At 58.9% G+C, this 14,958-nt stretch overlaps 1 protein-coding gene across 1 annotated transcript; it reads left to right on the top strand.

The window, feature by feature from the left end:
* Window positions 1–96: 96 nt before the first annotated feature.
* Window positions 97–8,138, top strand: N4BP3 (NEDD4 binding protein 3). The gene is made up of 5 exons (XM_004696826.2): window positions 97–169; window positions 5,377–5,730; window positions 5,956–6,492; window positions 6,901–7,155; window positions 7,252–8,138. Exons 2-5 carry the CDS (start codon window positions 5,410–5,412, stop codon window positions 7,783–7,785), a joined length of 1,647 nt encoding a protein of 548 aa, XP_004696883.1. The 5' UTR covers window positions 97–169; window positions 5,377–5,409; the 3' UTR covers window positions 7,786–8,138.
* Window positions 8,139–14,958: the final 6,820 nt, after the last annotated feature.

Raw genomic sequence — 14,958 nt, 5'->3', positions numbered from 1 at the left:
GCGCCCGCCCGTCCTCCCGCGTTTTCCCGGCGCCGGCCGGGGTCGCAGACTCGGCGGAGCACGGCTGCTTGGAGAGAGGGTTCGAATCCGCGCCGAGGGAGAGCGGTGCGCGAGACTGGGAGCGTGGCCGGCGGCGAGCGCAGCAGCGCTCGAGCGCGGCGCCAGCATGGTAAGCGTGCGCTCTGCCGAGGACCAGGGCCAGAGCCGGGGGTGGGGCCGCCGCGGAGGTCGCGCCGTCCGGGCGTCCTTGGCCAAGCCGCAGCCCTTTGCCGGCCGAGGCCCCCGTCTGAGAAATGGGCGGGGGCTAGCAGGGTGCGGGTGCGCCCAGGTGTTTCTGACTCCAGCGCACCGACGACCCCGACGCGCCTCCGGAGGGTCTGGCGGCAGGTTCTATTCCTCTCCACCCCCTACCCCTGCATTTGGCGCAGCGGCCCGGACCCCGCCTGGGTGGGACGGCAGCTGCAGCCCCCACCCCACGTAGCTCGAGGATCTCCTGCAGGTCTGGGGCGTTCTGAAGCTCCGCCACGGCCTTCTGGAGAGAAATTCGGCTAGGGTGCAGACCTCGGCTGCTCCTCCGATCTGCCCATGAGACCCTTCACCTGTCCCCACCTAGATACCAGTCCCCCTTTCGTGTCCCGGCTGCAGCTGACTGCTAAGCACCCCGAGGGCGCCTGTTCCCAGATCGGAACACTGTCCCACGGCTTGGCCACAACCTATGGCTAAAGTGGGGACCATCCTGAGATCAGATCGAAATCAGGGTCACAGCTGTGTCCGAGAATACGGCTGGGACCCACCAACCCCTCACCCCTGCCCAAGACCCCCTAGGAGCAGATTGGGGCGCTCTTGGAGTCTCCCAGGGGTGTGCTCCCACCCTTGCCTCCTGCCAGCCCTCAGCGTGCATGCCAGATAAAGGAGCGAAGGCAGGAGACCGGCCCGCCCGCCCGAGGTGGGAGCAGCCCGCTCCCAGCTCCCAGGGCCCTCCCAGCCACGCCGGGCTTCACTGCGGCTTGCTGTGTGTGGGTGTGTACGTGTGAGACTGTGAATGAACGCGGCAGCCGGCTCCCGCCACCGCCTCTGGAGCATCATCCAGGGCTGGGCGTCCACACATGCACAGTGGTCCCACTTCTTCTTCCTCACCCAGGCCGGCCAGGCTGGAGGGAGTCCAGGTTTGGGGTGGGAACTGGGATCCCAAACTTACCTGCTAGCAGATCCCCTTGGGACATGAGAGAGAGATATGATGGGGGTGGGGGCAGAGAGGCCTGGGCAGATATACAGTATGTGTTCTCCTGGGGGGCCAGCTGGTGACCCGAGGCTGGGACAGCGTGGGCCATCAGTGAGGATTTTGTCCAGGAAGTCCAGATTGTTTGGCACTCTGGGAACTTCCTCTTTCTGGGCCTCAATTTCCCTGTTTGTGAAATGGGGGTGAAGGTAATTACTGTCCTGCCTGACAGCCTAGAGGCTGCTGTGGATATGAGATGAGATGATGAAATAAAAGGCCTTAAAAAAACCCCAACACACTGGAGTGCTGAGCAAGTGTGGGTGACTACTATAGCCTCACACGAAGTCACTCCTGCAGGAGTCTGACCCTGAGCTCCCCCCCAAGTGCCTCCTTCCTCCCCGGCCCCCCTTACTGCCCACTGCCCCCTCCTTGAGCTGGGACATTCCAATCTCATTCCTCTGGGGCAGCTGCAGACAGCTAAGCTAAGCAGATCCCCCAGCAGGTGGTGGGACCCTCCCTTGGGGCCAGAGCTGGGGAGGGGCTAACTTCCTCCAGGCTGGCCTGTGAGCTCCCTGCCACAATGGGGGCTGGAATGTCCACCCCAGAGGACATGCAAGGTGGGGTCACCGAAGGCTTCCTAATAAGCTACATAGACTCTTTAAACCCATGTGTTCTCTCTGGGCAGCTGAATGGGGCCTGAGCCAAGTATTCCACCTCCTGAAGAACGGGAAGTCCTTACCTCCTGCGTGCGTTCTGAGAGTGTGGTAGTGCCCAGGTTAGGACTGACCCAGGGAGGCACCCACTACTGGGTGCTGGCGTGCGCCAAGCTAATGGTCTCCACTGCTTCGAGGCCAGTTCAGTCCCCCAGGGCCCAGCTTCCATCTCCACCAGGTTTATCGTGTTGTGTCCAGGGCTTTCTGTGCTGGAGGGTCAGGTGATGACAGTAGATGTGAGGGGCCCTGTTGGGGCCACCTGGGGCTCAGAGAGAAATGGCTTGTGCTGCCCTGCTGGGGTGGTAGAGTGTCAGCTCTGGGCAGGGAAGCAGAAGTTCTTGGAGGAGGCGGCGGCCCTGGGCTTTGCTCTGCCGGTCCCACTGAGGCAGCAACCCAAACTCTGTTGTTTGCCCCTCATCCCTCTCCCGAGTCCTGTCCCGCCCAGCCATACCAACCCCCTTGGCAACGGGGAGGGGAGGAATGTGCGAGTTGGGGGAGGGGTGGCAGTGGGATGGACCCCTTGAGGAGGAGGGACTAGTCCCTAGATGGAGACCTAGGCCAGCTGGAGCCAGGGGCCTACTGCTAATAGGTCACCTCAGAGGGGCAGGAGGGGCGAGAACGTGCCTCCTTGGCTGTTTCTTTTTTTTTTTTTTCCTTGGCTGTTTCTAACTGGCCCCCTGCGCCGCCGGCATCTAGCTTAGGAAGGACTCCTGGGTCTTCATGCTGGTGTGTGTGTGTGGGTGGGGGGGATCGATCGATCAGTGCTGTGTGACAGCATCTGGCGTTGAGGGCGACTGTCCACACCTTGGCTTCTAAGGTAGCAGGCGAGTGCGCACTGCTGAGGGGGACTGACTGTGGGCCGGTTATGTGTGTTGTATGCCCTGCTGGGACCAGTGACTACCCCTCCTCTATGGATTTGCGCTCCCCCCTCCCCCCAGCCTGAAACCCATCATGGGGAAAACGGGGTGTCAGTCTTCTCAAGAAGTGAGGCACTGCCCAGCGGAAGGTGAGATGGTATGTGTGGAGTGAGGTAGGCGAATCTGGCCCCTCAGCCAACATCTCTGCTCCCATATGCTCACAGGACTTACAGTTCCAAAGTCCTTTCACCTCCCTTGTCCCCATAACTGTCACAGGAACCCCACAGGGCAGGCAGAAACCCTCTAACGTTTCCAAGCTGGGGAAGCTGAGGCAGGGGCCCACAGAGAGAGTGTAGAGGGCAGGCTGGACACCAGGCTGTTTGCTGTTCTTCTTCCCCGGCCCCTCCCAGGCACCATACGAGTTCCTTGTGTGTGTCTGTCACTGGGGGGTTGTCACTGGGGAGAGGTGTCAGGGTGGGGGGCAAGATGTTTGAATGCCAGTTCTTCTGCCCACGAATAACAACATCCTGGGGTTTTAAGTCAGCCATTCGGGAGCCATGTGCTGAGGATATGACCAGCTATGTGACCTTGGGCAAGTCCCCCTCACCTTTCCGAGGCTGTTTTCACCTAAAAATAGGAACAATACATCTGTACTCAGGGCCACATTGCCATAGGAGCTCAGCACCTGTGAAGCCTTACCTGTCTCAGCACCCCACCCCCCTCTCCTCTGCGTGTGTGTGTGTGTGTGTGTGTGTGTGTGTGTGTGTGTGTGTGGTGTGGCGGTGATATCCTCAGAGGAGCTGCACACTCAGCTCCACCCCCATCTCAGGCCTGGATGTTCCCAGAATGAGGTTGAGGGCTACAAGGTATGAGGGGTGAAACCCAGCCCTTCCTCTCTCCCACAAACACAAAGCCTGGAAATGGTTGAGGAAGATGGAGCCTCCTAAAGACCATTGTTTGGGGCGGGAGCGGGTGTCCGGGAAGCACAGTAGGTGAGTGGCAGGGACTTGCAGCTGCAGCCGCCGGGGCCGCCGGGTGGGAGCTTGTGGGTGTGAGTAGGGAAGAGAGCTTCTCTTCAGCCAGTCAGCCAGCAGAGACTTCTGAGCCAGGACGGCAGTTCAAACCCATCAGCCGCTCCAAGGGAGACTTATGAGGCTGTCAACCCACCCTCAGGTCTTTGAATCGAAACTGACTCAGTGGCAATGGATTTGGGTTTTCTGGTGACTTGGGGTTTTTTGTGGTTTTCTGGAGCCTCTGAGGGATTCCTTGGGAACCCAGTGCAGCTTCTGCGCTCCAGAGTGCAGGGCCCAGCCCTGGGGGGTGGGAGAGGCCAGCCAGCCAGGTCACATAGGTCCCGGATCACACTAGTGTGGTGTTGGGTGCTGGCCTGTGTGTCTTGTGCTATCTCACCAGCGGGTAGTGCAGGTTTGGCATATGCATTGGGTGACACTAGGGTGGGGGTGGCGTTTGAGGGGTGCCAATGAGCAGTTTCCCTCGCCAGCTGTGAGAGGTCATTCAGCAAGTTAAAACTCATTACCAGGGACACGAATTCCTGTAGCTGTGGTTGGTGTGTGTCCGTTTTATAGAGAGGACGTGAGGCAGTGACTTAGTGCAGTCACTCACTGATGGCAGGGTCAGGGTCTGGGACCCCGCCCTGCCTGGTGGTGGGCTCTGAGGGCTGGCAGAGCTCGGGGTCCCCTCCCTTTGGCCGCCCTGCACAGACATGTACACCTGTTGCGGAAGCCGTGCCCATTGTTCACTCCATCCTTCCTCCCCTCACCCTTCCTGTTTGTATTCTTCCTGCTGTAGCTCCCCCCCACCCCCGCCCGTGGGTCCCACCCCATCCAGATGTTTCCCTTGGGGAACTCTGACCGTTGGCGGAAGAAGGGCTGAGCGAGATGTTCCCCCCTCCTGAGGTGGGGAACGCAGACCTGGTAGTGTAGTGCATCAAGTGCTGGGCCGACCGTGGAAAGGGCTGTGGTTGGGACTCACAGAAAGAGGCCGCAGGCTGCATCTGTAAGGAAGCCCCGTGGAGCAGTGCTACCCTGTCCCCAGGACCAGTGGGTGGGCTCCTTAGCAGAGGGTTATGGATATGGTGAAGGGAGGAAAATGGATTGGAGGGTCTGGGGTGCCCTGTGTCCACCCCAGATTTGGTGGGGGAGCCCAGGAGGAGAGTAAGGTCAAGGTTTTACTCAGAGCCTAAATCCACCTCCACCCTCTGCTGCTTCTGTCTGGGGTTGGGGGAGCTCTCCTGTTGCTTCAGGGTCACAACCCGCCCCCAACACCCATGCACTCACTCAGACTAAGACACACACCCTTGTCCTGTTCCTTAGGCTTAGGGACTCAGTCCCACAGAGAATGGGAGTGGCAGGGTGGCACGGAGGCATGTGGATTTGTACAGACCCCTTTCCACTTCCCAGCTTGGGAACCCTGGGTATTGCTCTGGGACCCACATTTGCCTGCCCCTGGGTCTGGGTCAGGTGGGCAACAGCCTCCCGGCGCAAGCAAGCACCTAGACTCAGGGATGTGATGGGGGAGGTGGGAAGCCAGTGCCCCGCCGGCCCTGATGAAACCTCCTGATCCCCAGAAGCAGCTGCTGCCTGTGCCTCGCTGACACTTCATGGCCACAACCCCAGGCCCTGCTGGCATTGCCATGGGCAGCGTGGGCAGCCTGTTGGAACGGCAGGACTTCTCCCCTGAAGAGCTACGGGCAGCACTCGCGGGGTCCCGGGGCTCCCGCCAGCCGGACGGTCTGCTTCGGAAGGGCCTGGGCCAGCGTGAGCTCCTCAGCTACCTGCACCTCCCGAAGAGAGATGGCAAGGCTGCCAAGCGGGCGGCTCGCAATGAGTCGGCCGACTACGCCACCCTCTACTACCGGGAGCATCCCTGGGCTGGGGACTTCAGCAAGACCTCGCTGCCCGAGCGGGGCCGCTTTGACAAGGTGTGCGCCTCTGTCCCTGCCTTTCCTTTGTGGGGGGCCCAGAGATGGAGCTGGTGGGGATCTGCTTGGTGACCCAGGGGCTAGGGTATTGCCCAGGCTAGCCTGAGCTGGGGACACAGGCAAGCTTTTCCTGGAGGACCCAGGGTGGGGGATGGTGGGGAAGTGTGGGAGCATCCGCGTGGCCAGCCTGGAGCCCAGAGCCTCATGCTGTCCTCTCTCCGGCAGTGCCGCATTCGCCCGTCTGTGTTCAAGCCCACGGCGGGCACCGGGAAGGGCTTCCTGTCCATGCAGAGCCTGGCAGCCCACAAGGGCCAGAAACTGTGGCGCAGCAATGGCAGCCTGCACACGCTGGCCTGCCACCCACCCCTGAGCCCGGGGCCCCGGGCCAGCCAGGCACAGGCCCGGGCCCAGCTGCTGCACGCCCTCAGCCTGGATGAGGGGGGCCCTGAGCCCGAACACAGCTTGTCGGACTCCTCCAGTGGAGGGAGCTTTGGCCGCAGCCCCGGCACCGGCCCCAGCCCCAGCCCCTTCAGCTCCTCCGTGGGTCACATCAACCACCTCGGGGGCTCTCTGGACCGGACCGCGAGGGTCCCCAAGGAAGCGGGGCCACTGGCTGTGCTGAGCTGCCTGCCTGAGCCACCTCCCCCCTACGAGTTCTCCTGCCCTTCTGCCGAGGAAGTGGTGGCCGCTGTGCTGCCTGAGACCTGCGAGGAACTCAAGAGAGGCTTTGGGGATGAAGACAGCTCCAATCCCTTCACACAGGTGAGGGAGGCCCCTTCTCTGGGATATGGGATGGACTGAGGGGCCCCCAGCCAGTGCACCCACATGGCTCTCAGCACAGAAGAATAGGAAACAAGGTGACTCAGCTCCTGTCCCCCACCCCACACGTCACCAGTACTCTGCGTGGGCATCAGGCGGGACGGAGAGCAGTCCCCTGACAGCAGGGCCCTGTGTTGTGGGCACTTTGCCTTTGGAGGACACCCCAGGTCATGCAGCTGGGAGCTGTGGGGTCGGGTACAGGACCTGAACCCTGGATGAAATGGGATGTGTGTGTGTGTGTGTAGGGTGTCAGCTCTGTGAATGAAGGGTTCTTCGTGGGAGGCTGGATGGACTGTGGGCGGCTGTCCACAGGGTTGCAGTAGCCCTAGCTGCCTTCCTGTCCCCTGGCAGGTGCTGGAGGAGCGTCACCGGCTATGGCTGGCCGAGCTGAAGCGTCTGTACGTGGAGCGGCTGCACGAGGTCGCCCAGAAGGCCGAGCGCAGCGAGCGCAACCTCCAGCTTCAGCTGTTCATGGCCCAGCAGGAGCAGCGGCGCCTGCGCAAGGAGCTGCGGGCTCAGCAGGGCCTGGGCCCTGAGCCTCGGCCCCCGGGCACACTTCCAGATGGTGACCCTGGTGGCCGGCCGGAGGAGGAAGCCCGGTGGGAGGTGAGAGACCACAGATGCTCAGAAGAGCCTCCCCGCCTAGCTGCAGGCCCCGTCCTCTGCCTGCCCTCACCTTGCCGGTCCTGTCCCCCTCCGCAGGTGTGCCAGAAGACTGCCGAGATCAGCCTCCTGAAACAGCAGCTGCGGGAGGCCCAGGCGGAGCTGGCCCAGAAGCTGGCAGAGATCTTCAGCCTTAAGACGCAGCTTCGAGGCTGCCGGGTGCAGGCGCAGGCCCAGGACGAGGAGGTGGCCCGGCTGCGGGAGGCCGTGCGGAGCCTGCAGGAGCAAGCCCCTCGGGAGGAAGCCCCTGGCAGCTGTGAGACCGATGACTGCAAGAGCCGGGGGATGCTAGGGGAGGCCGGCAGCAGCGAGCCCCGGGACGGGGCCAGAGCCGAGCAGCTGTGGGCTGAGCTGCTGCAGGAGCGGCTGCGGGGTCAGGAGCAGGCTCTGCGTTTCGAGCAGGAGCGGCGGACGTGGCAGGAGGAGAAGGAGCGGGTGCTGCGATACCAGAGGGAGATCCAGGGGGGCTACATGGACATGTATCGCCGCAACCAGGCACTGGAGCAGGAGCTGCGGGCGCTGCGGGAGACACCCACAGCCTGGAGCCCTCGCCTGGAGTCCTCCAAGATCTGAGGCCAGTGGAAGCAGCTGACAGAGCTGTCTGAAGATGGCCTGGGCAGCCAGCCCCATGGCGCTGGGCCCCTTCCCTTACCCTGAGTCCGGGGCCTGATCTTCAAGGCTGGCCCCGGTGTGGGGAGACCCATCTGGAGGTGGGCTTCAGGGGGCCCAGGAGCTAGACAGGTGCCAGGAGACGAGCACCCAGGCAGGGCCCAGGCCAGCCCCCTGGAGGGGGGTGGCACAGGGACGTGATGCAGGAGAGGGGTCCACGTGAGGGAGGGCGGTTGAAACCAGGGCTGAGACTTCCCTGTAAGGAGGCTGCAGTGGGCACCTCGGCCTCCCCCGGAATAAAACCAGGTTTTCTACGAGGAAGCCCTGGCTGATACATCAGGACTGGCCCTGGCCTTACCCTGAGACTAGAGGCTCATGCATTGTTGGGGTTGCTGACCTGGGCTTCTGGCTCCTCTCAGAGTAGGAGAGCTTGGGGAGGGGAGGGGTGTGCCCGAGTCTGGGTGTGAAGCTGCTGGGTGCCTGGATTTGGGGAGTGGAGGAACCTCTCTCCTTGCCCCGGTCCTGCACGCTTCCTCGGCGGCCGTGTGGGTTGGGAGTTCTTCAGCACCGGTGGGATTTTGGAGGAGCAACAATATCGGGGAACCCCGGGAAGAACAGGGCAAGTCAATCAGGGCATTTCTAGAACAGGAACCATTTCTCCGGGGGAAGTCTGGGCCCCAGGTGCCTGGGCCCTGTTGGCTTTGGGGCTGGCTTAAGACAACTGCAATTTGAGCATCCAAAGGAGAGCTCGGCCCTTCTCTGAACCCATTGTGGGAGGCGAGGAGGGGGTGGCTAGGCCACTACAGGGGGAGAGGCAGGAAAGCTGGTGGTCCCTTTGGTAAAGGGCCGTCCCTACAGAAGTACGAACATTTCCCAGCAGGCGGTGTGGACCGTGGGGACACTTTTCCTCAGGGGTGTGACAGAATCGGATTTGTATTCTGGAGAGATCCCTCCTAGGGAGGAAACGGGCCTCCTGTCTCCCCCATTCTCTCAGCGTCTTTGGGGCTAGAGCACCTGCGTGGAGCACTCACAGTCTGTGGGTGCTGTGCGGCCCCGAGCTAGGCATGTTGGGGCCACAGGAGAAAATGTGTTTGCTTCCTGCTCCCAAGGAATGCACGGCCCTCTCAGCCCCTTCCCTGGTTTTCCTCTGAATCTCTTCAGGACACCCTCACCCCCACGACCTCACCCCCTGGTTTGGTAGGCCCCCCGCCCTCCGCCACCAGGCCAGCAGATGGGCCCTGGTGAGGGAATGGAGTCAAGAATTTAGAGGGATGACTGGGAAGATGGCGTGCTCATGCTTCTGCCTCTAGCTTGGAGAGGGGTGTGTAAGCCTTCTGTCATGGGGACGGTGTTTATAGCTGTCAGTGGTGGGTGTGTGTAGAGGTGTGTACTGTGGGTGGTGGGTGTGTCCAAGGGGGTGTGTTTGGGGCATCTGGAGCTCCTGGGTTGGAGGTGAGAAGGGTTGCTTCCGGGCCTCACCCTTCTGCCTGGCCAGGCCTGGCTGGAGACTGGTCAGGATGGACCCCTGGGCCTGGCAAAGACCCGTCTTAGGCCCAGGTCTCCTTCCCAGGAAATGGAGAGCCCTGAGTGACCCAGACTTGCCATTCAACCTTAGTGTCCATGTCACAAAGCCCTCCAGACAGGTCTCTGAGCTAGTGGAGATCACCTTGCCCCGGTGCTGGCCTGAAGCTGGGTCACCCATTCCCACGGCCAGCTGGTGGTCAGGTGGGTGCCTTTGCGGCCCTCGGTGGCCAGGGCCACCTCTTGGTATACCAGCCTGTGGAACAGCTCCCCACCCAGCAATTAGAGAGCTGGGCTGGCTAGTACAGCCGGAGGGGGCTGGGTGGGCGGTACCAAAACTTGGCAGCTGTGCCAGAAACCACAGCTAGGCCCAGATGTGGGGGGAGGGTGCTCCAGCCTGAGCTGGGCGGCTCACGGGGAATTGGATCATCTGTCTGTGCCGGGCAAACCAGTTCTTGGTCCCCGAGCCGGCTGGGTGGCTCCAGGGCCAGCTGATCGTAGGTGCCAGTGCAATGACAGCGAGGACTGCTTCAGGACAGCCCCGCCCTCTTGTGCCTGGTGGGCCCTGTGGCTCCCTAGCTGGCCTCTCCCCTCTGAGTCCAGGAGCCCAGCATCTAGTGCTGATGAGTTCCCGCATGGGGCTCCTGGTCTCCCATCGCTCCTGCTCCCCACAGTCGAGCGTTCTATTCCAAGCTCCCATAGCTGGTTGGGCCCCTTAGCCCATCGTGGAGGCAGGCCTCCGAGGTCACCAGAGTTGTGCCCTCTTTCCACTCTAGCCGCCCCTTATAGCCCCATAAGGGTTCCCTCTTGGACTCCCATCACTGCCACTGCCTGGGTACCCACTCTTCCCTGTGCCCACAACTGTTCTGGCTCGCCACTGGCTTTCCCTGAGGCCCTCCTAGGCTGTCTGTCCCCATGAGCTGTGGGCACTGTTGGCAGAACACCTTGTGTGTTGATCTCTGCTCAGAGTCCTGTTCTGGTCCAGCCCAGAAGACTGGGGGCAAGTCGAGTCCAAGTGACCAGGTTTCCCCTGACCTGGGTGGGACTGAGTTGGGAGTGCTTTGGGACTGAGGCTCCAGCACTAAGGTTTGTGTCCTGCTGGTGGCACCTGCCCCATGCCAGGCCCTGGGTGCAGATGGCTCCAGAAGCCCAGTAGCTAATCCACAAATGAAGGGTCTCGGGTGAGGACTAGGGGGAATTGGGGCCCTCTGGCTCCTTGCATTGGTTGCAATAGCCCCTGGGTGGGTGAGGAGGGCAATATAATTATGAGTTAGTGAACATTTTGGGGAATGACTGGGACCAGGCAGGAGATGGAGATTCTGGAAGTGCTTAGCGCTGGAGGGGAGGGGAGGGGACTACAGACAGACCAATGAGTGGCTTCTGGAGCAGTGAGGCCGACTGCCCTGGTGCCAGGGCACGCCTGGGGGTGGGGAGATTCCTCAGACTGGGCGGCAGTAGACACTAAGGAAGCTTCCTCCAAAGAGGGTGCAGGCCCCACAGGTTCCGTTCAGACGGAGTCTCTCCCGGCCCTGATGGATGGGGCTCAGACCTCTGACTCAGACAAGGAAAAGCATGTCATGTTTCTTGCACCAATAAAAAAGGTATCTTCCAACCAGAGGGGTGAGGCCTAAGTGTTGCGGGCGGTCAGAGGGGGCTATTTGTCACATCTCTCCAGGCGAGGCTGAGGAGGGGACAGCAGAGATGGCCTTCACATAGGCTGAGGGGGTTCCTCAGGGTAAGTATGGGCACGCCCTTAAGGACACTGTAGGATGAGTCTAGGTGTGGACAAGGAAGACGTGGGGCAGGTCCGGAGGATGGGGTCTGCTTGGTTGGAGGGCGGCACGGGGAAGGGAAGGATGGACCAGAAGACAACCGATCCCAGACTGCTGATAAGCTTCACCATGTACCCTGTGGGTCCTGGAGCGGCCGAGGGGAAGGGTGCAGCCGGAGACCAGCTGTCGCACTGGCCCCATGCTCACTTAAAACAACAGGCTCTGCATTTTCATTCTTCCCCCAAACCAAACCCACTGCCATCAAGCGACCCTTGAGACCATTTTGCACTAGGCTGCAAAATATTTAGCTGCTCCTAGCCTAACCCAAAATCTTACATGAAGGAGGAGACCAAGGAAGAGGGGCAGGGGGTAGGTTAGGAGCCACCTGCAGGAGACAAGCGAGAAGGGGAAAGGGGAGGTGGCCTGAGCAGGTCCTGGGCCTGGTCATGGCGACAGGGAAGGCTATTTGGTTCCCATGGACCGAGCCCAGGTTCTGTGGAGCAGAGCCCACAGTGAGACAGCCACACTGCCAGTTCTCAGGGACTTGTCTAGATTCTTCTAGCACCTTCTTTAGGGCAGTTTCTGGGAAATAATGAAGGCATATATGCTATAGATATTCAGCAGGCACTGCTGGGTTTGCCCTCTCAGTTCAATAACATCCCCCTGCCCCCACTTTTTAAAAGTTGTACAGTCAATGTGCTCTGTATGCTAAAACTGGGTTAGCAGCCAAGTACTTCAATCATTGCTCCTTGGAATGAGTTGATATGAAGTCAATGGTACACAAATCTTTGTGTACCTGTTCCTCCTCCCATCCTTTCCCCCTGCCCATGTAAAGTGTAATTTGCATACAATAAAACACATCTCTTTAAAAGATATATATGTATACACACACACACACACACCTCTTTTAAGTGAAGTTTGTAGAGTTGGACAAGTACATAGAATTGTCTACCAAACGGGACAAGCAATAGAAGTGTACCATCACTCTCCAAACTCCCCCTCGCTTTTCTCCCATCCCAGTTCCTGGCCATCCTGTATCCTTTGTCTCTGTGACCTTGGTTTTCTTTTTCCTTTTTGTGAGGAGTGTTTAACCCCATCACATATTAGAACATATTGCCAAACAGCAGGTAAAACAGTTGGGTGTTAGTGTAGGAATAACTATATATTCCTCAGTAGAATCGAATGAAGAGGCAAAAGTAGTTTCCATTTAGTAAGACGATCTGTGATCAAGGGCTTTGAAACAGAGGCCCTGGTCGTGTAGAGAGGGGTGGAATGCCCCTGGCCATGGCCCTGTCACCCTGCAGGCCTGGAACTGAACTCATCCTTGAGGCTCAATTTTCAGCCAAACAGGAGACAGGGATCTAAGATAAACAATAATGGAGAGGTGGTATGAGTCTTTATTAAGGAACCATTCGATATCAAAAGGGCAGCATTTGCCCTAGGACAAAGTTTAGGAGTTTGGAAGGGTTAGGCAAGGAGGAGGAATGGAAACCGGAAACCCAGGGTGGAAGTGTGAAATAATGAGGCCATGATGTGGGCATTGCAACCAATGACATGAAACAAACACGTATCGGTTGTTGAATGAAAACTGGTCTGTTCTCTAACCCTTCACTCAAGTCACAATAAAAAGTTAAAAACAACTCCCTAAAAAAAGGAAGGACTATTTAATAAGGAGTATAGAGGTTAACTGGATACTTTTTTTTCATTGTTTCTAATTATTGACTTTTCAAATTAATTTAATTTATATTTTTAATTTAATCACTTTATTGGGGCTCATACAATTCATCACAATACATAGATCACTTGTGTAAAGCACACCTATACATTTGTTGCCCTCATCATTCCCAAAATTCGCTTTCCTCTTGGGTTCCCGGAATCAGCTCATTTTCCTTTTTCCCCCCCCCCACTCCCCCCCCCCTTTTTATTTTGCGGGAGGGTGTCAACATTTTGCATCAACCCTTGCCAAAAATAAAATGGAAATGTGGGGAAAAAATTAAAATGGAAAGGTGAGTTTAAACTAAAACATAAAATTGTTAAGAACAAGCAAAAGAGTGAAACAGACTATTGTTGGATTAGTGGGGAACTAAGTGTCTTCATTCTGAGGGGGAAAATGAAAACCCTAATAGGTGCAGATATCAATTATGTCATAGAACATAGTGGAAAGTAAAATCAAGATGAAGCAGCAGCTTTGATGGACACGGTCCGGTCTGTCTTCCTGGAGACCACCACTTGATTTCCTTTCAAATACCACCAAGATGCAGAGCAACTGGGAGAGCAACAGCTCGCCCAGCTCACTCCCAGCCGGGCGCAGCACGAGCAGGTCCTGGGGTTCCAGACCAGAAGCGGGGAAGCCACGGGCATTGCGAAACCCTGTGAGGTCCTGTCTGCTGGGAAGCAGCGGGCCCCGCGGCCCCCAGGCAAGGTTCACTGAGCTCACCGCCTCCGCAGCTCCCCGCGGCGTGAGGCCCAGACCACCCAGGCTCCCGGACCAGCCTTTAGGGCCCATCTGCCAGCCACAGGGGGCTCCACTCAGCTGGGGATGCCCTCCTCAAAGCCTGATTGAACCCATACATTTATGAGCCGCAATTTCCCACTCTTTAGCTACCTGGGAATATGTTTGAGAAAATCGTGTTCTCAGTACGTATATGGGTTTTAGGGGAGCCCCAGCCCCAACAGAGCGTTTATTCTAGAAGGGGCCTAAGGGGAATAGAGCCAGGGAGGGAGACTGAACAAACAAAAGATCATTTCAAGTCAACTGCTATAAAGAAAACGGAATTGTGCAAGATTAGGCTGTTTTTGTTTTTTGGAGGGGAGGGGAGGGCTAGAAGAGAGGATACCTTTGAAATAGGGCTGTGCCCAGAGATCCCAGAGGTCTGTGTGAATGGCCTTCTTCACCCCTTCCCTCCAGAGCAGAAACCTGAAGGCTAGAAGACTCTGTCCTAGTTGGGGCTTGGGGGGTCACAGCTTCCTCCCCCGTTCCTAACCCTCACTTTCTTTCCCTAGAGCTGAGGTGTACCGATGCCCCATTCCCCACCTCCTACCAAGGCGAGTCGAGGGCAAGGTTGAGGGCGAGGGCCGCTAGGTTGGGCTAAGTCCTTCCAGCAGTGTGCAATTCTGCAGCTAGATACTCTGTGGGTAGATTAAGTAGGGTTTAGGAGTCCAGCCAAACCAGGGCACAAAGATTTCCCTTTGCAACAACGTTGCTGTGTCAGTTTATGAAACAACCTCCCAGAGCCGGGGGGCCATGGGGGAAGGCTCCTTGCTGGATCCCTAATGTCCACTGTACTGCTCCATACAGTCTGGATTTGGGATTAGGGTAGAATGGGGGTGCGAGCGTGGGTGGCTTTATGACGTCTGAATTCTGGGCCTCGGGGCGCTCAGCCCTACCCGAAACCTAGAGGCTAGGGAGTTTGGGGAAGCGCCAGGTGGGACAGTGGTTAGCAGTTCGAAATCACCAGGACGCTGTGCGGGAGGATGAGGCTTCCTAATCGGAACCCACCAGGTAGTTCTCCCCTGTCCTATAGGCTCGCTATGAGTTGGCACCAACTGATGGCAGTGAGCAGGTGCTGGCACCCGGGCATAGCCCCGTAGTACGGCCAGGTGCTGCGAACGCCGCCCCCCGAGGACCCCCCAGCTGGAAAGCGAGTGGTTCGGTCCCATTGCCGCCACCGCACGGGGAGGGGCCGGGCCGGCGGGGAGCGCTCCAGCTCCAGTGGGCGACTCCACTCTCGGCGGACGCGGAGGGGGGAGGCTCAGCGCTCAGGCGGAAACCCACGTGCTCGGGTTGCGGGGAAGAGCCACCCCTTCGCGAAACCACGAGTGGGCGAGCCCGGTCCAGCGGAGC

Source organism: Echinops telfairi, unplaced genomic scaffold, assembly GCF_000313985.2.
Source record: "Echinops telfairi isolate 266 unplaced genomic scaffold, ASM31398v2 ScPeMD7_7469;HRSCAF=8507_0, whole genome shotgun sequence".
Classification (NCBI taxonomy): Eukaryota; Metazoa; Chordata; class Mammalia; order Afrosoricida; family Tenrecidae; genus Echinops; species Echinops telfairi.
This window is presented reverse-complemented; position numbering and strand designations above follow the sequence as displayed.

Coding starts and splice junctions, on each gene's coding strand:
- N4BP3 (XM_004696826.2), top strand. CDS start 5,410: ATGGCCACAACCCCAGGCCCTGCTGGCATTGCCATGGGCAGCGTGGGC. Junction 5,731..5,955: donor AGCGGGGCCGCTTTGACAAG/GTGTGCGCCTCT, acceptor TCTCTCCGGCAG/TGCCGCATTCGCCCGTCTGT. Junction 6,493..6,900: donor GCTCCAATCCCTTCACACAG/GTGAGGGAGGCC, acceptor GTCCCCTGGCAG/GTGCTGGAGGAGCGTCACCG.